The sequence below is a fragment of the Strongylocentrotus purpuratus genome, unplaced genomic scaffold (assembly GCF_000002235.5).
Source record: "Strongylocentrotus purpuratus isolate Spur 01 unplaced genomic scaffold, Spur_5.0 spur5_scaffold_6, whole genome shotgun sequence".
NCBI classification, from domain to species: Eukaryota; Metazoa; Echinodermata; class Echinoidea; order Camarodonta; family Strongylocentrotidae; genus Strongylocentrotus; species Strongylocentrotus purpuratus.
In genome coordinates, this window is record NW_022145612.1 from 12974497 (window position 1) to 12999401 (window position 24905).

Consider the following 24905-nt stretch of genomic DNA (forward strand, 5'->3'; position numbering starts at 1 on the left):
TTTTAAAGTCGCATGGAAAAGATCAATCTCGAAAAATATTATCTTCTCAACATTACTTTGATTCATATATATACCAAGCTGTACGTATCGTTAAAGGAAATTTGGATTGGTGTCCATTGAAGAAAGAAAAAAATCATGTCCCATGGACCAGTATAGGAGATACATTTTATCAGACTTTGCTGATGGCGCCATGACATTTTTAAGTCGTTCCTTTATCAGACTTAGGCTTCGCGGAGACGGGTATAAAAGGGGTATCTCACTGAGCGGCGAAAACGTAACGAATTTGGAGTTTCGCCAGGGTTTGTAAAAGGTTGCAATACAATTCGCGAACAGTTTACATTGTCGCAAACAGTTTTTCTTGTAGCGAATTTATTTTTCTGCAAACAGTTACAAGCGTTTGCAAAACAGTCGTAAGCCTTTGCAAACGGTTGTAAGACGGTGTCGCTGAGGTTCTTTTTATTCGCCAATGCTAGCGACCACATGACCATATGGTTTCTATATAAAATCGACCCATCGAGTAACAGGAGTTTAGCAAAAGGTCCCAAACATTCACAAATAGTGGCAAAACTAGGGTTGGCAAATAGTTGCTAATCTTCGCAAAAACTGCCACTAACATGTGCTTATGGAAAGGGCCTATCTCACTGAGCGGCGAATGCTTGCGAACGTAGCGAATGTGGGGTTTCGCCAGAGTTCGTAAAATGTTGTAAAAGGTTGCAAGAAAGATCGCAAACAGTTTTCTTTGTTGTAAACAGTTTTTCTTGTCGCAAAGAAATTTTGAACATGTTCAAAATTTCTTTGCGAATTTATTTTTCCGCAAACAGTTGCAGGCGTTTGCAAAACAGTCGTTAGCGTTTGCAAAACAGTCGTAAGCCTTTGCAAACGGTTGTTAAACGGTTTTGCTCTTTGTTTTCGTCAGTTCTCTGTGTTTCGCCAAAGCTAGCGACCACGTTACCATATGGTTCCTTTATAAAATCGACCCATAGAGTGCCAGTAGTTAGCAAAAGGTCTCAAACGTTCACAAATAGTGGCAAAGGATTGGCAAATAGTTGCTAATCTTCTCAAAAGTTGTCGCTAACATTTGTTTACAGTCGCTAATGGTCGCCAACTGCCTTTCGCAAACACTTTCGGAGACATTCGCTCAAATGTTGCTAATTGTCGCTAAACGTCACTTAATGTCGCTGATTTTCGCCAACATTCGTCAGAAAAGTTGGCGAATCCAAATTCGCAACGTTCGCAAGCATTCGCTGCTCAGTGAGAGTCGCCAACTGCCTTTCGCAAACACTTTCGCAAACATTCGCTCAAAGGTTGCTAATTGTCGCTAAACATCACTAAAAGTCGCAGATTTCCGCCAAAATTCGTCAGGAAAAAATGGCGAATCCAAATTCGCTAAGTGTATCTCACTGAGCGGCGAATGCTTGCGAACGTAGCGAGTTGGGGGTTCGTAAAAGGTTACAAGAAATTCGCTAACAGTTTTCATTGTCGCAAACAGTTTATCTCGTCGTAAATTTTCACAATTTCTTTGCGAATTTATTTTTCCGCAAATAGTTGCAAGCGTTTGTAAAACAGTTGTAAGCCTTTGCAAAACAGTCGTATGCCTTCGCAAACGTTTGTAAGACGGTGTCGCTAAAGTTTTTTTTGACTCGCCAATGCCAGCGACCACGTGACCATATGGTTCCTATATAAAAATCGACCCATCGAGTAACAGGCCTTAGCAAAAGTCATAAACATACAAAAATAGTGGCACTTACATTTGCTTATGGTCGCTAATAGTCGCCAACTGCCTTTCGCAAACACTTTCAAAAACGTTCGCTCAAATGTTGCTTCATGTACATGTAATTATCGCTAAACATCGCTAAACGTCGCTAAATGTCGCAGAGGTGCCAACATTCGTCTGTAAAGTTGGCGAATCCAAACTTCGCAACGTTCGTAAGCATTCGCCGCTCAGTGAAATACCACCTTTAACCACAGTCTGTACAATTTCGTGACGATTTAATTTGTATTCTTGCTGCACTGCATAAAAAGTGACTAACATAATTATAATTATTCTTTCACGCAAAATGAGATTAAAATATTTGTTGGAATTAAATTCAATTTTTCTAGCAGGCAGTCGTTTACATGCTAATATTTTGACGCCACGGAATTGGATTACTTATGCATGAGGTCATTCACCATATTGTAACACACAATTTACATTTTTGGGGGGACGCACAGTATCACCAGATAAGACAGTTCACCGAGAAACGCCTACGGCAAGGGGTTTCAATAAAATGTTGAGCGACGACAGGTTGTATACGATGTGATCAGTCAGTTCTATATTAATTCTTGACATTGATGAAACAGGGAATCGATAATGAGTGGAGACTATGAATACAGATAGGAGACGGGTAACAACCAGGAATAAATAGCTACACCACCTGCCCTGTATGCAGACTCGATGAAATAATAACATGTCGGAGGCCCGTAATAGAATTGGAGGTTCATGAAACCTTAACAAATATGTTCTTTTGAATTGATGTCCTTATTGATCAAAAGCGATTTACATCATCCTCTAGAAACGGCTATCCGAGCTCGATGTGTAGGGCTAACATTCACTTCATATCAGTTTCTTTCGTAACTTCAGATATATTGTTTGCCTACTCTGTAATGATTAACAGCTAGAGGTAGCTTATGGATATACAATCAAGTGTTATTTGTTCCAACCCATTATTATAACCAATGGTGTAGCTTAGAAGGGGTAATAGGAGGGGGGGGGGGGGCACGTGCTCCAACGCATAAATTTGCGAAAATGAAATCGACGAAGAAAACGAATAAAAGGAAGAAAATGAGAGGGAGGAGGGAAAATGGAAAGATAATGTTACCAAATCCAGTTACTCCCCCTCTCTGCTTGGTAGGTTAGCGTTTTATATATTTCATCTAGTTTGAAAAAGATTTGCCTAATGACAGCAAAAAATCGACATGACGAGACTCATGCTGCGCCGCTAGCGTTAACCAATACTTGTGATATGTTTTGAGGTTATGTATACAACTGTCAGCTAGATATCAGTATAGCAGAAACATTCAAGGTGAAATGGTTATTTGATGAAAATTATTTTCGCTGAACATCGAGAAGGATGTGAGGAAACTGGTCGGATACGCACTTCATTGCAGAAAAAGACTAATACCTTTTGAGTCCCTCTTTCAGTTGCCAGTATTCATCCATCCCGTTCTCTTTAATGGCTACCAGTAAGTATACTGTCACCATGCCATTGAGAACTCATAAAATCTTAATAAAACGTTGAAATGGGTTTGGCATTGGCAGTGGATATAAATTGTATATGGACTTTACCTTCATATGAGAAATTGGTAGATTCTCCCGTTACGCGCAACATTATTACGAATTCACAATCTCTCCGATACATTTCGGTCATGAAACTGACTTTTTTTGTTTTTGTCATGTCTAAATATAGTGGGATTTAAAACGATCGGATTCACTCAAATGCTATAAGGGATCATTGTGGAACTCCATTGCTAGATTAGGTGTATTATTTGTAGTTATTCCGCTCAGGCAAATTGTTTTGATTAGCATTTATGTAGAGGGATAAAGGCTTGTGATTAATTTATTTCATCTGGATCTTGGCTTTTAACTAGTATAAATATAATATTTTCTCAAAGCGCCCTGATACATGTAATGTATTCTTAACAGTCATGGTTAAATTGAACCTCTTCTTTATTCAAAACAGGATTACCGTTTTAATGAATATCTATCGTACCGTGCGTCTCTTTTCAAACTGTATATGTGTAATATCTTTTTAAAGTGTATCTTCAATACTTCCTTCATGCGAGTTCATTATTATTTTATTTCTAGATTAAGGATTCTGAGCAACAACAAGATGTATAATTACACGAAGGAGAAGATATTTTAAAAGTGCCCGGATGTAACTGTCGTGCACGTCACTGTCTTGCATAAGGCCAAGGTTTAAAATGCTTTAAGTTCTTGTTTTCTTTTCTTCTGACGGTCAAAATAATACAGAGATAAATCTGGATTACTTAGTTTGCTTCGTTTCCAGGAACTCCAGATAGGCAAAGGCTTTCATTCGGCGGAAGAAAAACTCCAAAGCATCAAAACCTCATAATTGCTCTTGTTTATCTCCTTCTTGTACCGGAATAGGTTGTTAATTAACTCTTTCCTTATTGGTTATTGCGAAATGACGTACATCCAAGTTCCTTAAGATATAAGAGGTAACTATAGGCCATATTAGCAAAGGCATCACCAGATAAATGGAAGTAGGAGTTATTTTGGGGAGAAGTGGATGATAGATTAAAACCTGAAACAAAGATAACTGTTTATTACAATAAGATGTTATTCCTGACAAACTTATGAGGACGCAAGTTTGAAAAATGGACAGTGCTCTAGCGCCTGCATTGATGGTCTAACGCAGCCGATCAATTGGGAAATCGAAACATGTATTTCATTAATTAAAACTCGATAAGACCACTAACAGTTCATTTTTTATCCCCTATTGTCCGGTCTTTTGATTTACTGCAAAAACAGTGACTAACAAAATTTTCGCTGAAACTTATATTTTTTTTATAACATGGAAACCCTACAAAATTACCCCGCCTATGCCCCTTCTTAGGTGCGTCGTTACACCATTATTAATGGGATGTGAGATCGAGTTTGTTGATAAGTTACCCGAAAATTATTTTTAATAGGCAAAAAAAATATATATATACATTGCGACTTGCCAATAATCTATAAATTCATTCACCGACAGAAAATTATCTGTTACAACCCTTATCATCTTACTTTTCCCTAGCATACTGCTTGTATTTTTTTAGTTAAAATTTCATGCTTTCATCGCTGATGATATCGTTCTAATCCTTGATGCTTTCCAATTATTTCTCTTTTTTCTGTCCCTGTGCAATTGATATTAAACGCTGACATTTAGGTTTGATATACTCTGCGGTTTTTATTCGCGGAAAGGTGAAAAACTAGGCAGTTTATAAAAAATGTAGATCGATTTCGTTGGTAAGTAAGAAGATGTCGGTTTGATCGTTGTGGTTGCTATTACTAGAGACTCCTGAAGTAACGAATATCTAATCTATTCTATATAATTCTTTTTGACTGAACAACCATTGTTATGAAAGTTGTTATGAAGTTATAGCCATCAGTATCTTAAATTTCATGTTTAATTACCATTTGCATGACGTGGGTGGATCGCCAAGACACACGATTCGACCGTAGAATATCCCAAGTGTTACTATAATATGCGGTTAAGAGTAGGTGGCTTGATTTTAAGCCAGATAATCTAATATTTCCAAATCCATTTCTCTGAAGGATATAATCAGAGCGTTCATGAAACCTGATGAAATACAGGAAATTAAAACCATCGTTTATCCAACACATCTATTTACCTATATAATCTAGTTTGTTTTTAAGATAACGAATAACAGACAGGTCCATTTTAAATAATTATGGACCTGTCAAATTCTGATATATATACCATTCCATTTTGAATAATTTGCCATCGTTTTTTTTAACCTTTATTTCCGAAAAGCAAACATATCAAAACAAAATAAACGGTCCATGTGGGTGTGTGTGTGTGTGTGTGTGTGTGTATAGACCAAAATACCTCTAGTTCTAGTGTTTTTAAGTTCAAGCAAAATGTCTTTATTTTTTTTGTGACAGCCTTCATGTCAGTTAACGTTTCTCGATGCTTTATGAAGATGGTATCTCTTGGGATAGAAACAAGAACTGATAAAGTGCAGCAGGTTAGGCAGGAGATTTAAGAGAGTGATATGGCATTTAGGAACAAGGGCGGCGCCGTGGAGGGACTCGGGGTGGGGTGGGGAGTAACACTCTCTAAACGAGCGTTCCATTTACACACACAAAAAGTATTAACGAACCTTCCAAACTAAAGGATATTACAATATACCCTGTAAATCAAACTGAAAAATCATTGTGGTAACACGAAGATGTCGTTGACGAAGCTGTCGTTGACGAAGAGTATTATGACATATACACTGTACCATATGAGCATCAGGTCGGAGAAGATTTTCTTTTTTAAAGTGAGATCCCCTACCCGAGATGTCAATCGTGATAAAAGCTCATAGCCAGCAGCATCCCAACATTCCCAGGGCACAGTGCCAACGCTGAGTGCAACCTTTCCGCCCATACCCTCTCTGGGTAGGGGGATATCATTCAAAGCGCCTATTATGTCTCTCTTACCAATGACGCGAAAAGCCTTGCTCCTCTACCTTCTGGAGAGCAAGAAGGAAGAAGAAAAAACTGCAACCAAACTAGGTCTTGCATTGCTTGAATGACATTTTGTTTTTATGTTAGTAGAAACAAACTATTTTCTTAAGCTTGGTATTATGTTTGAAATGGGTCATGATTGCGCTTCACCCAGCCACTTAACGACCACCGCTTACCGAACCGATCGCCGATATTGCATATCTAATTCGATTATGGAGGCTATTCCGAAGTTGAAAAATCGTCTGCGGATATCATGAAGAGGTTATTCATTTTGGTGATGCTTTCCTTCTTTATCCATCTGCTTTAGTTATCATAATCATGAAATAGAATGTAAGAAATCCAAAATTGATAATTATTCTCAATGTGTTTGCAGAGAAGAGATGTGTACGAGTCGCCATTATTGAACCCTGTCTAATGGATTTTAGAACATTCTAAATGAATCTCTGATCTTTTGTCATATATATTTTTTTCCTTACAGAACACTGTTTACAAACATGTTGATGCACAGTTAATAATGGGCATTTGCTTTGTCATCATGTCAATGAATGTCAGTATAGGTTGATGCAATGAGATGGAATGATTATGTTGATGAATAACTTGACTTCTGTAGTATTTTACAGACCTTATTGCCTGTTCACCGTGAAATAGAGAAATAATAATAAAATAAAAGTAATCACATTTTCTTAAAATGAAAATTGCAATCTGCGAGCAACAAACCGTTTTAAGCTAATTTCCATTTCTCCTATCTTTACTTTATAGAGTTTACTTGGATCGCAAGCGATGTTTGGGCAACTTCAACGGCGATTTCTAGCAGGAACTATGGAATTCTTGGAAATGTATTGGGTGTAGTACTTCAAACCCATGAAATACCCGGCTTCGTCCCGTATCTGGCTTCTCTAAATCCTACAGACCATAGATTTCAGAATGATACATGGTTGAGAGAGATCTGGGAGACGAACTTCCACTGCAGCTTTTCGGATCCAAATAAAACCATTGCCGCCAAATGCGCATCGCACGACCTTATGGACCTGGAGAGTGTCAGAGGGTACTCCCGGTCATTCAGTCTCTACCACGTCTACTTAGCCGTCTACACAGCCGCCTATACACTGAGAAGCATAGAAGAATGCACAACCCCTGGAGGACTACTAGCAGAAGGCAGATGTCCGGATCTAAACGACCTAGAACCCTGGCAACTCATCAATTACCTCAACCAGGTTAACTTCACGAAGCTCTCGGGCTCCAAGGACACTTCTCCATATCATACGTTCAACGAAAATGGAGAGATGGCGGCGAACTTCTGCATCGTTCACTGGCAGCGTCAGGGAGCGACATCCGTGCCACCTGGGAGCGCCACCCGATCCGATAATGTTTCCTCATCAGCAAGTACTGAAGAGCAGACAGTGCGCTTCGTTGAGATAGGTCGGTTTGACGTGCAACCCAACGGGGAGGGCGCTTTGACGTTGGATCGAACACTTATCGACTGGCACCACGACATCAACGGGGGACAGGTAAGAGGCTTCCCAGGTTCAATATTTGAGATTGTTTATCAGCAAGCAACCGCTGACTTGTTTTGACTTGTTCGTTTTCCGTCTTTCCTAAATTTATTTCAAATAAGAACCAAATGATAAACTCCATAATAACAATTTCTAGCAATAATTCAAGGTCAGCGGAATGAACGTGAAATGTGCACCAGCGAGATGCGAGATCTTTTCACAAAGTCTTTTCAATTCAATCATTTTCAACGTCATTATAACAAGAATCATATATCTTTTAGGTTGTATGCTATAAACAATTCTGATATTGTATGAAATCTGTCAAAATCTATAAGGAAAAAAGTTGAATAAAAATGTAATTTTATTCAGCCAAAGGAGAGAACATCGACTTAATTCAAGTGATATAAAGTCAGCGACGAGAAAGAGAGAAATATATAGAGAGATGGGGGGGGGGGGGGGGGGGGGTAAACGAGGCAGAAAGACAGACGGTGTAAAATCATATTTGTTATTTAGGCTGTTATCTACGTAAGGGGTCGACAAGGCGACCTTGCCAATTTACAATACTACTTAAAGGTAATATAAATTCAGATTAAAAGTGCAAAGATATATCGCTGTTAGGGGATAGATTAAAAATAGGATCTACTGGCACGCTCATGAGATTAGTTGCCTCCGATGGTTTTCAGCAATAGATATATACAACTTATTAAAAAACGTATTAAGAGCGTGTATACATGACGAAATGGTCTGCGAAGGGCTATCGTGATAAATATGCGCTTATACTATAGAGAGCAAGTGTACTAAAGGGATAATAATCGGCGATGGGATACTATCAATCTACTGTAGGTGTACGAGACACGTTCTATGCCGGAAGGTATCGAGGTAAAATGAAATATGGGGAAATTAGAACAATTTTTATCCCAGAAAAAGATGGAGTATCCTAGTTTGAAGTCCAGGAGATGATCATGTGGGTAATCGCAATGTGTTATTTTTTCAACTTTTTCGCTAAATTGATATGTTTTGACAAAGTTATGGGTTCACTGCATTATAGGAGGGCATATCATGTTATTTGTCCATACACTAAAAGACCACTCTAATTTAGTATTGTGTAGGCCTAACCTTGTATAATGAAAAAGCTGATGAGTATGTCAAATACTATATGAATATGAAATACATTCACACATCATCATTAATGCATAGCAAATTGGTAAGAATCACAGTGAGAATGTTTTGTGTAAATACATTAAAGTATTACTTCTGTATTGCTTTGTATAAGGAATGTAAGATATAAGATTGTGTTCTTTGAAGAAAAAAATAATTCTGCAATTATTTGATGGATGGTCAATAGATCTTTATGACCTTGCATGCACTATTATGCTTCACCATGAAAGAAATATGTACAAGTCTTTAAAAAACCTTTACAAAATTGTAAGCGAAAGTGAAATAGATAATTAAAAAAGTTGAATGTTTGTCAGGGCCGTATGTCATGCCAGTGATGCAAATCGTACGTAGCCTGAAATCAATCGCAACCCTGTACTAAAGAAAAAGGTAACTCGCGATCAATCGCAACCATTCCCTGTTTTGTTTTCAAGACTCCAAATATGCTACTTTTCAATTATACCCCTTGTTTGCGTATACCCCCTGGGTTCCTTATTTGCCATCTTGGCTTTCTGAGAAAGAAAAGAAAGTGATCAGTCATCTCATCTCATGTCATCGTTACGGGGCCTATCCTAGCTTATCCGAGTCCCTTGCTGTTATTTTGTTTTATTATCTCCTATCCCCATCTACAGGGTGTACTCCTCCTGTTTAAAAAAAAAATAGTTTGTTTACCTTCCCGTATTTTCCCCATTCTGTATTTCTCAGAAAAAGGGGGGTACTGCGTTTCGAAATAAGAAAGACTATGAAAAAATGGGCCGGCGTTTTGGAATTAGGTCGTAAACACCGATATATTCTCTCGAGTTTGTAACCAGGTGCATCGCTCTACGAGTCATTTGCATTTCCCATCTCCTTCCCAGTTAAAATAAAAATCTTTCATCTTCACCGACTGGCCTTTCAGAGAAAATTATTCGTTTTTGGATGCAGCAGGTCTACGGCCTCATAAAACAGGCAATTTATTCCCGCTACTGCTATTACACTGATGGACTGGCGCGCAAAAGAGATACGAGATACTTTCTTGTAAACAGAAAAATTCGACTGAGAATGGGTGATTGAAGAAGACTGATATAGCATCAGGTGGTGGGGGGGGGGCTGGCGGCAACAGTCCCGTTTCCTGCGATAATTATATTGGAAGAAGACGACTAGTTCATTATCAATAAGCTTATCGAGGGTTCGGCACATAATTATACTGGGACGAGACTTAACGAGCGAAGAGACGAGTTGAAAACAAGTATGCCTTTTCGTATATCCTAACCTCTATTCGATTGTTAATGAACAACATTCTGATGCATATTTATATATATATTTTTTTGCAACAGGGTCGAGTAGAACAAACTAAGCCAAAATCATGTATGAATAAATATATGTATATTATGTAATTTAAATGAATGAAATGCGTTTAGTATTGAAATAATAGGTATCTTTTGAAAAGTGCACACAAGTCGAGTACATACGAAATACATACATTCAAGAAAAATTGAAATTGTAAATGGTGTAGCATAAGATCGGTATGGTCAAAATAACACATCAACAGAGAGTTTCTGAACAACCGACGTCATTTCCCCATCATTTATTTCAAACAGATTCCAATATCTTTCCCCAACATCAAGGATTTCATTTAAGTAAGTGGCAGTACGACCTCCACCTCGGCCTTTTATGTAGACCCTCTCAGCAAGAATTAGATGTGCCCGATGATAGGAAATGGCAGAAAGAAGCTTAGCTGGAGAGACAAAAGAGAATGCTCCAGAAATGTCAATATTGAGCTTCTCTGACCAAGTCCGTATACCATGGAGAGTCCCGCAGCGTCACAAAACAGGCACCACCTCACTTTATCAGCATCCATGATCGGTCCACCCTGCATGCCTCATCAATCCAATGTACATATTTGTTGTGGATTGAAGGATATTCGAAAAACGTTTTCCTAGCAATGTTGCCCTTACTATAGGATATATTTGGACAGTTCCTGTACATATAGAACTTGTATGAAATCGTGTTAAAAAATTAAACAAAAAACAAACTACTACTACTACTACTTCTACTACTTCTAATAATAATACTAATGATAATGACCCTATAGAATGATAATTACAAAACAATACGTTTTTTTTTTGATTAATCATGCCTTTATAAACAAGAACAAAAATCTTTTCGATTAATCATATGATATTTCATGAAATCCCGGTAAAATACAGCGGTTTATACTGTATTTTTTGTAATTAAAAATCGACCAATTATAGTCATACCAGATGTCTTTGTCTATACTTGAAGCTAGCATGATCAATCGCTGATAATAATTATGCGGAGAACAACTTGTTTATTTGGCAATAAGAACCGCCCGGTTTGGCAGTAACTATAGAGTCGGACTAAAGCAGTGAGAACAGCCTGGTTTTCTTTTTTGTTCAGTGAGTGCAGACTGTAAACAATCTAGCCTACTGATTGATTCTCAGTGAAAGTCTTTCCGAGGGATGATCATGTTCTCTAATCTTCTTCTGTCACTTTCGTGAAACATCAAATAAGCTCTATCATTTCCCGTATGTGTTTCCCAATGAAAACAAACTGTCACCCCATCCGTGTCCTCGATCATTGAATGTTATACATGAATGGTAAACAAGAGAGAGAGAGAGAGAGAGAGAGAGAGAGAGACGGAGGAATAATGGATGATAGCCAGAGACTGCAGATAGTGACACCTTGAACATGACGATTGTATTATGATATACATGATATAAATAAACATAGGGAAATGATAGGAAGCTTGAGCGAAGTCCAAGCGAAATTATAAATTTAAATGAAAAAGGTCATTTTGTCATATGTCATAAAAATTATATTGTACTTTTAGGAATTTCCTATATGTCTTTTTTTTTGAAAATGTAGAATTTTAACTGTTTTAGGACCCCTTTGAAACTTTAACTTGTTTAAAAGGGCTCACCCATCCCATGGGTCGAAAATGAATATAAATGAAATGAAATTACAAATAAATACTTCCTCTTGCTTCATTTCCAAACAAAATAAATTTCTGTTTCCCTTTTCATTTATCTAGTCTTCATTCCTTCAAACATAATACCTTTCTAATGTGTATCTCCTTCCCATTTCCCTATTTTTAAATATTCTCCCCCACAGCCCCCAGAGGGAGTGTGCCGAGCGGCTTGCCAACCTGGATATGTCAAGTCGACGAGAGAGGGCTCACCTCCCTGTTGTTTTGACTGTGAGGCTTGTCCGGTCGGCTCCATCACAAACCAGACAGGTATATAGTAGATTCTGAATAATATATGATTTTGAAAACTATTAAGTTCAAAGGAAAGGGAATTATTAAAGGCATCATTCTCCCTGCCACATTGTGAATTCGACAATAAATGTAGGCAATCAATATGTTGGAACGATTGGCGATTGGCGATTGGCACAAATCATGATTCAACCTACAAAGGCTCATACATGTACGACCCCCCTTTAGAATAGCGTCATCAAAATTTATAGCAACTTTAGTTATCTAAGTCATGGTTAAAGTGAGCGTATTGTGTGGAAGAATATCATTATAGCACTATCACATGACAGGCATGGCTCTTGAAATGAAATAATATTCCATAAAATGAATAGAGATAAATTTAAGACTTTGGACCAAAAGTGCACGCCAAAGTGTGCATATGCGGTGCTTGTTCTTGGTAAGATGGAGATCCCTTTGACGATTTTAAAAATATCCCTATTCACACTCTATTGTTTAAATAATGAACTTCTCCCATCATGGTCTGGATAGTTTCCTCGAGTTGCACTATCAGTACTAAACCACTTATTTAAATGAAAAACAAAATTATGATTCAGACTTAACGTTGATTAATTTCTACATAATTCCCGTATGTGAGGTGTGACATATATCAAGTGATAAATGTTTAACCTTCGTTTTCCCCATATTTTTATGACAGGTCGAACACACTGCATCCAATGTCCTGAAGGCGAATGGTCGAACGATGACCGGACAGCCTGTCTGCCCAAATTCACTGACGTGCTGGTATGGCAAGATCCTGTTGCTATTGTCTGCTTGGTCATTTGCGGCATCGGCGTGATCTGTACCTTGGTATCATTAGGAATCTTTATTCACCACCATGATACAGCAGTAGTCCGTGCTTCAAATCGTCCACTCAGCTACTGTCTTCTCTGTCTCCTCATGCTGGGATTCGTGGAACCCGTCCTCTACGTGGGCACGCCGACAAACTGGACCTGCAACTTTCGTATCGCCCTACATAGCGTCCTCAACGCTGCCATCTTGGCTTTGTTTTTAGTCAAAACGAGACGAATCTTGGCTGTCTTCGATACCTCATCATGGCGAAATGAATCTCTTGTCAAGCGCGTGTTACGTAATACATCTGCCCAGGTCGTGCTCTTCATCCTCCTCTGGGTCATACAGGTTGCCGTGGTGACAGCTTACCTTTCTTTAGCGCCCTCTCGTGTTCAAGTCGAATACAATCTCTCTACAACCAAGGTCTATATCGTCTGCGAGAGTAACCTGTATTGTTTTATTGTCATGTACAGCTACATTGCGCTTATTGCTATCATTTGCTTTGTCCTTTCGTTCAGGGCAAGAAAATCCCCGAGAACTTTCACGAGACTCGTTACATCACGGTCACCATGATGTTCTACATTGTGATTTGGATCGTTTCCCTTCCCCTTTACTTTTCTATCAATGGCAGTCTGCAGTCGTTGCTGCAGATGATCACCACGTGGCTTTCCAATGCAATGATTCTCGGGTTCATGTTTGTTCCCAAGTGTTACATCATCCTGGCTCGACCAGAGACCAATACGTCAAACAATGTGAGAAGAAAAGCATCAAAGTTTCCCGTCGGGGCGGAGTTCCATAGCTCCCTCGGCAACAACGACGTCATCCATTATAAATCACGCACCAGGACGATCACCACCTCCCACTAGTAGACAGCTAAATAAAAACTCTTAACTTTTTTTTCTTCTCGAATACGTGGTTTCATATTTAGCACGAATCTGTGCTACTTCTAAACTTTACAGTTGCCATGGATCAAAGTCCTGGACAGTCACAATGTATTGAGTATATTCGGAGTAGATTATACTATCTGAGTGCGACAACAAATCGACTGTGGCAATTCTCTGTTTGTTCCATTTGTCGACTGAAGCCTGTGTACGAAGCTCTTCTCTCATAACATTTAACGAAATAATGATATATGTCGTCTTCTAATCTTTATCTACACATGCAGTAGCGTTCATGATATAGTACTAAAGGTCTATCCTTCGAGTAGTTGTCCAGTCTTAGCACGAATCTTTCGCTGGTCTGTCTAGAAATTTCAAGTTATTTCAGGATATGTCCGTTATTAGGACTGACCTGACGCGATCTTCTCTGCAACAATGAGTAGTAGTGGAAAAAACGAATTATTTACTATAGGTCAAACGACATGCATGCACTTTGAAATCTCCATTTTCGAATAGTAGTATCGTTGCGACAAACAGCTCATGACATGGACACTAAATATGAAACAACCTCTCTACAGCAACATATTGTCTGACTGGAAAATCATTTAGTGCACCTGTAACAAAAGTCAATTTGCTGGTATGTAAATGTAGAGCCACTGCTTTTATTGTCTCCTCTTAAAATATACTGGACTTCCATAAAGCAAAACATAATGTTATCATAGCATGGCAGGAAAGAATTCCACTGGCATTTTCATCTACTTTTAAAAGCACGCTTGTGCTTTGTTAAATAAGTAATGTATTGGGGCAATTGTTTTATTCTGTTTAAAATGATGCATTTCAACGAACTGTTTATACCACTTTGATGTTCATTTTGACAGGGTATTTGTAATGTGCCTGTTTCTTTTTAACTGTGTTTGTCTTTTGACATGGCGTTAATCATGATTTGAATGAAGAGTATAACTGTACAAAAAATAATATTTTACCAGTATGTAAATACTGGCGTAATCTCCAGTGTCTAGCTTCCGATATCAATCTATGTACACGATTTTTTAAGACTGCAATCTTTATCATGCTCAACACCAATATTTGATACCTAGATTCTCTTTTATCACGTCTATTGATTACATGTACGCTTTTTATTCTACGTAATGATGTCGTAATCAAAACGCTTTAGGCAGGAATGTTGTTAAATTACATTATGTTAATCTACAAGCAACAGTTTCAGTACATGGCTCTTCAGAAGAAGAAAAAAACATAGTTGATTTCAGAGTCGCATGGTCGCGTATCAAAAGTACGACTATTCTCCGAACGGGGCATGCCTTATGATCAGGAATTAAAAATTAATGAAAATAAGTGTTGATAATGGCACCTATGGCATCCATGGTATGAATAGTTCATAATGCTATATTCATCTTCTTTAAAGGGGCAGGTTCTGGATTGTTCGTAGCACAAACTGTGTTGACAATGCGGATATTCACTAAAAGATTATTAAGTTCAACACACACATCACTTTACGTTCTCAAATATCTAACCTCTATGAGCGATACCTATACATACATGAGATATGAAGAAGAAAAAAAATACAGTACTAGAGATCTAATGCAAATTAAATATGTTTGTATCATTTAACACACGGTTGAAGTCACCAACACTTACATGTTTGAAACATACTGATATTTTTTTATTAAATATATAACTTGCAAATTAAGTGTATCTCGTGAAAAACCAATAAGTACCATGATTGCTGTCGGTATCTCATTTAATTTTAGCCACAGTTTTTAATTTGCAATCGTTATTAGGGTTTAAAAAATATAGTAACACTAGTGATATTATTTTCGATACTACATCCGCAATGAGTAATATATTTAGGCTTAATGTTGTCTAAGATTAGTGTTAATTCATTATGGTTCTCGTTATGATAATTAATTGTATGACAAAAAGATCACTGGTCCGGGAAAATGGGTCCTTCTTTCAAAATTTGCAAAATTGTGGAATGGTGAGCCCTTTCGAGAAACATGACCCAAAATGTCCCCTATTAATGGGTAGGGGTTTCGACGCTTGAGCGGCACACCCCCGTCCAAACCAAATCGTAGTATCCCCCGGGGCTAGATCCTAATGTGTATCCAATGTTATTGTTGCTTATGGTTGATTCAGTATTATTTTATTTAATATCATTAACATACACATATGCATAAACAAAATGCACAGCTGCGTAATATTACTGTACCTCTTACTACTACTACTACTACTATTGTTGTTTTTTTTCTTCTTCGTATTAAGCATATACACATAAACATGAACATTAAGCATGAATATTATATTTTTTAAGAATGCGGCTAGATTGCTCTATTCAGTGCGATCAAGTTCATGGCTCTTTTCTTCCTAGTACTACTTCAGGTGCTACTACTGCTACATACTACTACTACGACTTCTACTAGTGCTGCTAATACTACTACTCAGGCGCGTACGCAGGGGGGGGGGTTAAACCCCCCCCTTTGGAAATTTTTTGTGTGTAAACCCTGAAAAAAACCTAAAACCCCTTTTGGATTTTTTTTTTTTTTTTTTTTTTTTAATTATTAAAAAAAAAAAAAAAAAAATAATTATTCCCATGGCCGACCTAAAAAAGGTGACCTTACCCCCCCCAACGGAGCAAAATGTCAAATTTCCAAATTTCGAGACCAAAAAAAAAAAAAAAGTGTCCTCTTACCCCCCCCCCCCCCCCCCCCCGCTTATTCAGCGGTCGGCTGAGTCGTTGCGATTTTTTTGGGACCAAAAAAAAAAAAAAATGTGTCCTCTTACCCCCCCCCCCCCCCCCCCCCCCCCCCGCTTATTCAGCGGCTGGCTGAGTCGTTGCGAAATTTTCGGACCGATTTATAAATGTTAAAACCCCCCCCCTGAAAAAATCCTGCGTACGCGCTGCTACTACTACTACTACTACTACTACTACTACTACTACTACTACTACTACTACATCTACTACCACCACCTCCACTACCACCATCTCCACTACTAGTACTATTATTATTTCTACAATTCCGCTGCTGCAAGTGAAACTATAGTGCTACTGATAGTAGTATATATCGATAATACTATAATGATAAAACTACCACCACTACTACTACTACTGTTTCTTTCTACTAGTACTACTTATACTAGAGCTACTACTGCTACATCTAATTCTATTTATTATTGTTCTTGTTCTTTTATTATTTTTACTGGTACTCTACTACTACTACTACTACTACTACTACTACTACCACCACTACTACTAGGAGTAGTACTTATACTAGAACTACAACTTCTACTACTGTGACTACTATTATTAATAATAATGCTACCGTAATGACGACGACCATCACCACAACAAACCAATACCACTGCCACCACTATCACAGCTGCTGCTGGTGGTCTTATCTACTGTTAATAATACCCGGTAATAATACTACTCTACAATTATTACTACTACTGCTACTAAGAATTCTACTACTAGTAGTTATTTACTACTACTTCTATTTGTATTTATATTTCTTCTACTTATGTTATACTTCTACTACTACTTCTAATCACTAGTTATTACAATTACAGTAGTTGCGATTATGCATCTGCAATTTTCGCTTATATTGCTAACCTACTTCTACAGACCGACTACTACTACTACTACTCTACTACTACTACTACTACTACTACTACTACTACTACTACCACTACTACTACTATTACTACTACTACTACTACTACTACTACTGCTACTTCTACTATTTCTAATGATGATAATGATTATACAATAGTGCTACTAAAGTTACCACTCTACTACTATAGCAACAACGACAACAACAGCCACACTTGCTTATACTTCCGCTGTAAACACTCAAACCAACACCAGTCACCAACACCACCGCTAACATCATTCATATTACTACTTCTACTTCTAATACTACTCCTACTACTACTACTAATAAAAATATACCTACTTTTCTCACTACGACGACTACTACTACTACTACTACTACTACTAGTACTACTACAACTACTTCTACTACTACCACTACTAGTAGTACTAGTAATAGTTCCGCTATTACCATTACTATAACTGCTATTAATATACCTGTTCTACAACCGCTACTACACAAATTACTACTTCTACTTGTACTACTACTACTTGCATGACTTTGATGTTAAGGTAAATCCGGCCGTTCCTACAAAATAAGTCAATGACTGTATTCTGAAAATGAACAGATTCTTAGATCAATCCATAAACTAATTCACTACTCTATTTATAGAGAATGATACAAATTTGATGTTCTTCGGGTAAGAGAAACGTTAAAAGGCCTCAGGGAAAATGAATTATACATTGTCTCTCTTTCTGACGAGAAAATTATGATCTACATGTACCTATTGGTACCTGTGACATAAAAAAAACATGACAAAATAAATGGCCTATAGACCTACACGTTCTGACCTTCAGAATGCATTGGATATCCTTTTGCTGTGCAATGGGTACATTGACGCATTCATGTATATCACATTAGTTTATTTCGTTGCAGAAGATACTTGAATTGTTAATGGGGCGAGCATACATAGGGGACGCACGGAGGACGCACGGGGAAAGCACGCCCTGCGCATTGAAAATTGAAAATTTGCAATTTTTGATAGTGTGTTACTCGTTCGTCGAGTGCGCTAGACCAACGCTTTGCATTCGACGTTATTCGCTGTGTGCGTCTTTTTTTATTTATTTGTGCATGCACAAAAAAATATGCGCGGAGCTTGACGCATGAATGTACACGCCGAAAGACGCCAGACACGCACAGAGCGCGCTAGACCAACGTCAGACATACGAGGAGCACACGCCCTGTATACGCGCAACGCGCTAGCAACACGCTATGCATTCGGTGTCAGCTCGCTAGCTTCCCCCAAATCCTGACAAAAGTCGGTTCCACGACTTTTTCCGATTTTCAACGCGCGGGCCGTGCGTGACCGGGCCATGACGTAAGACTCCGTCGGTATACAATAACTATTATTGACGCGTCAATTGGGGGAGGGGGAGGGGGAGGGGGCACTGCTAAAACAACTGAATGCAAACTGAAGAAATGACAATGCATTGGATCCAAAGGGGCGTGTAGTAAATTCCTTTCATAGGCTATTATTAGCGTAGGTAATAAATACATTTAAATGGCGCACTATGTGTGAAGGGGCCATTAGTTCATGCCGGTGCAGGTGATGCATCTTTTGCTGAAGTATACAATGGGTTTTAGGGTATAAAACTAGAAATTCTATCAAATCAATCAATCAGTCAGTACTGGCCAGATAATAATTGATTGTGTAATTCAATGAGAGTACATTGGATATTGAAAGAACCGCCAACTCAATGAACGACAGCTGAGCAGAAAAATACGGGGTATAAATTAGAAAAAACCAACAGCCGACACTAAACCAACACTAAACTGTAATGCAATGGCATTACATGTTATTCGCTTGTTGCATTTTTCTTATCAAACTGCACTGACAAAAGGATCATTGTAGCAAATCAATGCATAGTCTTTTCTTGGAGGCAGAAGAGCGTTAAGTCATATAGGCTACTTGAACACAGAATGAATGTCCTTTTGGCCCAAAACAGACTGTACGAGCCTATAACTAATATTGTGCTAATGGATAGTTAAATCAAATATGAATCTAAATTCAGTTTATATTGTCGAAAAGGTATGGTAAAATATCGCGCTATTAGAAATTAGATACTTTCATTGCTTCTAAATATACATGTAAAATATCTTTATAAATATATATATAAATTCGCATAACGTTAACGATTGATTCCTATTTTGTAATAAATTGCTTCGCGAGAATTATTAAAAAGTTTATTTGATACTGAAAACTAAAGATATGTGTTTGACCACCATAACTCATTTCTGTTCCATGGCAATTCGTATGTGTGTGTGTGTATGCGGGTGCGTGTGTGTGTGTGGGTGTGTGTGTGTTGCGTGCGTGTGTGTATGTGTGTTGTGTGTGAACGTAGGAAGAGAGAATGGGTCCAAATGGAAACATGAGGATGGGGAGGAGATGGAGAAGAGAGCAGCAGAAGAAGAAGGAATATGAGTAGAACATACATGATAATGAGGAAGAGAACGAGAGAGAGAGAGAGAGGGGGTGAGAGGGGAAAGAAGGAAAAAGAAAGAAAGAGAGGGAGAGGGAGTGGGATGGAGGGAGGGAGAGAAATGGGAGGATCGAGGAAGATGGAGAATAAAGGAGAAGAGAAGAAGAAGAAGAAGAAGAAGAAGAAGAAGAAGAAGAAGAAGAAGGGAGGAGAGAAGAAAGAGTATATACATGTAGGCCTGACTCGCGCCTGAAAACGAGGCCAAATTTGTGCGAAAATGAACAGGAAGTTATAGTTCGCGCGAAGTTAGTTCGAGACTCTCGTCGCCATGGTCACGCCCAATCATCCAATCAACCACTTCTAGGGAAGGGGCCTGGCAAACGTTTCGTGTCTGTCTAAGATTGAAGTATGAAAGTAATCTTTCCATCCAGTTAAAATCACGGTAAATGGCTTTTCCCCGAGCTCTCATTGACCTTTATGTCGAACATGATCCTAAACGGTGCTACTATTGACAGACTATAGTATACCTCAGATAGAAGATAATGAAATAACCCTGACGTAATACCTCCATTATGGCTTAGATGAATAGTGAAAACTCGAAGAAGACAGCGATGATTATCATCAGTAAGGTCTATATTGGGGTAATTTCTTTATTTGCAACAAAATGTATTCTAATTCACGTTCGATTCTATCCAAAGACAATAAACTGATAAAGCTCCTCCCTTTAAATTCTCGAGATACCCGAAACGACCATGTTTTCCCCTCTTCACTATGTGATTGCCATATTTACGCAGTGGTTCAATTTCATGGTCCCTGTCTTGTGTTGTGGAGGAAATAGAAGCATCATTCTAATGCGTACTCTGAAAGCAATTATGTGAAGTGAGTCTGCGATGCGTTTTACTGAAGTTTGTTTGACATCCACATCAAATCTTATCGAAAGGTCATATTTGTCATCATTTTAAGGGAATGTTAGTGTTCTCTCCATGTCTGAAATATCAAGCTAAATAAGGATGATTAGGTAAATGACATACTGGATGCTGATTGCGTGACATGATAATCGTTCTCTCAGTCGGGGGTTCCCCTTAATGTAAGCCGCCCTCACAATAATGATAAACAAAGCAGCTTAGGTAGATCACTGTGTGAAACGTGACATGCGCTACATGAACGAACGGAAGGGATGATTCATAGCGGCCCATACTTTTAATAATAATTTTACCAGTTTAATTAACAATTAATCAACATAATTATATGTATCAGTTTAGATTCAAATGAATTTCGCATATTGATTGAAATCAAAGAGGTCTGATGACTCTGACGGCTTTCGAAAAATACGTTTGCCCTGTAAAAATGAAAGTAAGAAAATAGCAACAGCATATTATTTCCTGAGCAGTAGACAAATTCAATTAAAAAACTGTGAGGCGGTCTAGTTGTTAACTATCTTGTCTGCTTAATATGTTCAAGATTAGAATCAGCTTTCCGGATGGTCATGATCAAGGCTGTTCATCAGATAAAACAAGAAACAAACACCCAGACAAAGACGCATATCAATAAGAAAGATAGAGGAAGAGGGAGAATTATCAGACAAAATATGGATTAAGATGATGAAAAGAGGAATACGAGGGGGAACAAATACGGAATCTGATATGGTGAAATATAAGCACTAATAAGAAAAAGAGAAACAGAAGAGACGAGAAGAAAAGAAAAAGAATAAAAGAATGATTAATTTGAAGCAAAACCAAGAAAGGAACAGAACAAAAGAAATGATTGGCATATTCAGTAGATCGATAGTGATATGAATTGCTATTGTGAAGACATTTGCCATCTAGATGCCAGAAGGTTTGAACACACGACTTCTCCTCAGGGAAAGAGAAGATTCGTCATAATCATAAACACAAATGTTTTTTCGAAACAAATTGTGATCGGGAAAGGTTGGGGTTTCCTTCATAATTGTCGTAATTTCTCTTTTTTTCGCCAAATTGCCACAATGAAGGCCATGTGAGGGAAAAGTAGATGAAGGTTGTTTGTCATATCATTTCCATTGTTCAATGCCATGGTAACTGCTTGTTCACTTCCGAGGGCAGGAGTCATTCATAACACAACGGCTGGATATCAACGTTTGACATTATATTTACGTGCATCGTTGTTATCGAGAATTGCGTGTCGAATAAAAACTGAGTCATTTCTAAATGTTTTATCATTTTAATATCAGGTGTATTAAAAAAAAAAAAAAAAAAAATCAAGGTCCCCGCCACATTTTTTACTGATTATACATGGAATTAAGCAAATAAAACTTCGCCCAATAGTTTTAATTTTAAGTTGTTGTTTCTCTACAGTTTATAATTATGTTTCATTAGACTTATTTCAGCTGGATTATTGCGGATTGGGTTAGACGCAACACTTAAACAAATTATCGTTTGAAATAGTTATGTAGCGAAACCTAGACGCTCATAATGTCTGTTTGTCTGTTGAAACAGTAGTACCCTCACTGGCTATGCTCCGAGCAAAAACATTATCAATACAAGTTCGTCAGGTTCACGTCACCCTAGTTTGGATTTCAAAGCTCCCAATAATTGCCTTAATGAGCAATACTGAATGTTGCTATAGGTACTGTACTGTCTTAAGGGTTCCATAATGTGACAGGTTCCGGCAGGTGCTGCATCAAGGGACGGTTCTCATTGGTATCAAGTTTTTTCGGGGATTAAACAGTCATCAACAATTTTATTTCGTGGCAGTGGGAATTCCCTCATGATTTTCTTTCTCTTGTTCTTTTTTTTGCAAACTAAGTCCTTCTAATAGCTTATGTTCTTGTACCCCGTACACTTTGCCCTTTCGAAATCTAAGCTTAAATGGATTGGGCAACTTTGCCTCTGATTCTAAACAAAATCCTGGCTTTAGCTCATGCTTCAACCATGATTATAAACCTTTAGGTCAGAAATAATTCCCATGACTTTTACAAGCTAATCGCATGTTTGATTATCAAGATATTTATGATTGGAATTCGAAATTTCAAAAACCGTTTTCTCAACGGTTTTTTTTAACACTACAGTCTACTGGGGAAAATGAGTATGGTAAACCGGTCACTCAAAGACTTTTTACTTTTTTAAAGCACTTAATGATCATTTTGAAGCGCAATTTGTTTAGGGCTTCAATATTACACCATAATACTGAAACACGGAGGGCCATGCATCTCAGATTTGGCAGTGTTCAATTATGCCTTTAGGTGTTGTCCCACCACTTCAGACTCTTTACACCGCCCATGGACTCCTGCGCTCTCTCAGCTTTTATAAGAAATGAAAAGCAATTCCATCTTAGTATACGTGCCGCGAGACAAGCAAATATGAATAAAGACGTCATCTATTTGAGATGGACGGGAATGTTATTTGAGCAGCAAACTAGAACAGCTGATGATAGAAAATTATGGAGATCCTATGTCTTAAGCTCCATTTCATTGTCGCCCCAACGGTCTGCATTAGAAACATTGGTGATTGATAAGCGCAAGGGGAACTGCAAAGTCATTTTGACTTTTACGGTTTAATTTCATCCCATCCAATAAGGTTTTTTTAATGCTTAATTTCATTTTTTGTAATAGAAATGTTTGTTTAGCAATTGTTAAATACTTTCTCAACTCTTTCGGTCAAACAACTTCCTTTTTTCTTCTCCATTCTCTCCTCCCCACCGTCTTGGTTCTTCAACATGAAAGTATATTATTACATTACTCTATAACTTTGTTTTGCGATTTCGATTTCATCTTACAATGACTTACAATATGTATTTGAGTTTTGTATATGTTATATCTCTCTATATTTTTAACTTGTTTGTAAATTGAACATTTTCAGCCTGCGAGCTGCTTGTTTGATGTGATTTCTCAATAAACCAAACCAAAAAAAAAAAAAAAATTGATAAAAGAGTACGAAGGAAAGAAATACATATAAACACTCATCCCAACACAATTTGGAGAAAAAGGGAGAGCAAGAGAGAGAGAGAGAGAGAGAGAGAGAGAGAGAGAGAGGGAGAGGGAGAGAGGGGGTGCTATTCCATACTCAACATGTAGTCACTGTCGATATTTCATTTACATTATTCGACCAAATGAAAGGTAACTGTCCTCATGAACAAGTTTAAAAACATAGATTTTTAAATTGAATATGCAGACAGAACAGACAGTCCAAGGCAGGGTTCACCTAGGACATCCATGGAATTGGAGAAGGCCCCGAAAGAGGGAACATATTTTAGATATGCAGTTCTTATAACTGTTCACCTAATAAAGTGCTCATGGAACGCCTTTCCGAGTCCATCTAGAACTCAATGAAATAGAACATCATGGGGTATTGAATATATTCGTCGCTGTTTTTACGAAGTGACGGTAGTGACAAAAAATCGCATTCACTTTGCGTTACGATTTTCCTCACTACCGTCACTTCGTGAAAACAATAACTATCACTAATGCAAGCTTTTTCATTTTGCCGTTTGTAAGAAGATGATACCAGGGAGTCATTACGCATGTAGGCCTTCAATAAAATATGTCCCGAGTGGTTTTTGCTAAGACATAGTTCTACACACATGACCTTGTTTTTGTTGTCCTCTTGTTGTTGTCTTGTTTATCTTGATGCCACGATTGATTGATGAACTTACATCATCACGTCGCCAGTCCTACCCCTACTGATCTAATCTCGATTGGTCTTCACCAACGGGAAATGAGGAGAAACAAGGAAGGTCAAGGATACACAACAAGGAATACACGTCCTTTTTTAAAAGTTTGAATACATAACCCAGATAGCGCAGGGGTAAAAGGTGTTTAAAATGGTGAGGTTATGGGGTTGATACCTTTTCCTTGGTGCCTTTGTTGATGCATTAATTCTCTATTACCAAGACACCTGGATTTACATGGATATTATATGTTACTTGGTTGAATTTTAATTTGTACAACTACTGTACATAATGTAAAGTTCTGAAAACAAGATAATGGATAGAGTACCGACTATATGTCCATTATGAAAAAGAGAGAAAATGGGAG

The 24905-nt window shown here is 37.9% G+C and overlaps 1 protein-coding gene across 1 annotated transcript; it reads left to right on the forward strand.

Moving 5' to 3' along the window:
* Positions 1–6928: 6928 nt before the first annotated feature.
* LOC575352 (extracellular calcium-sensing receptor) lies at positions 6929–16050 on the forward strand. The gene is given in 4 exon segments (XM_030973580.1): positions 6929–7743; positions 11998–12121; positions 12795–13445; positions 13448–16050. Coding segments are annotated over 4 exon segments (1608 nt in total). The 5' UTR covers positions 6929–7257; the 3' UTR covers positions 13795–16050.
* The last annotated feature ends 8855 nt before the right edge of the window (positions 16051–24905 follow it).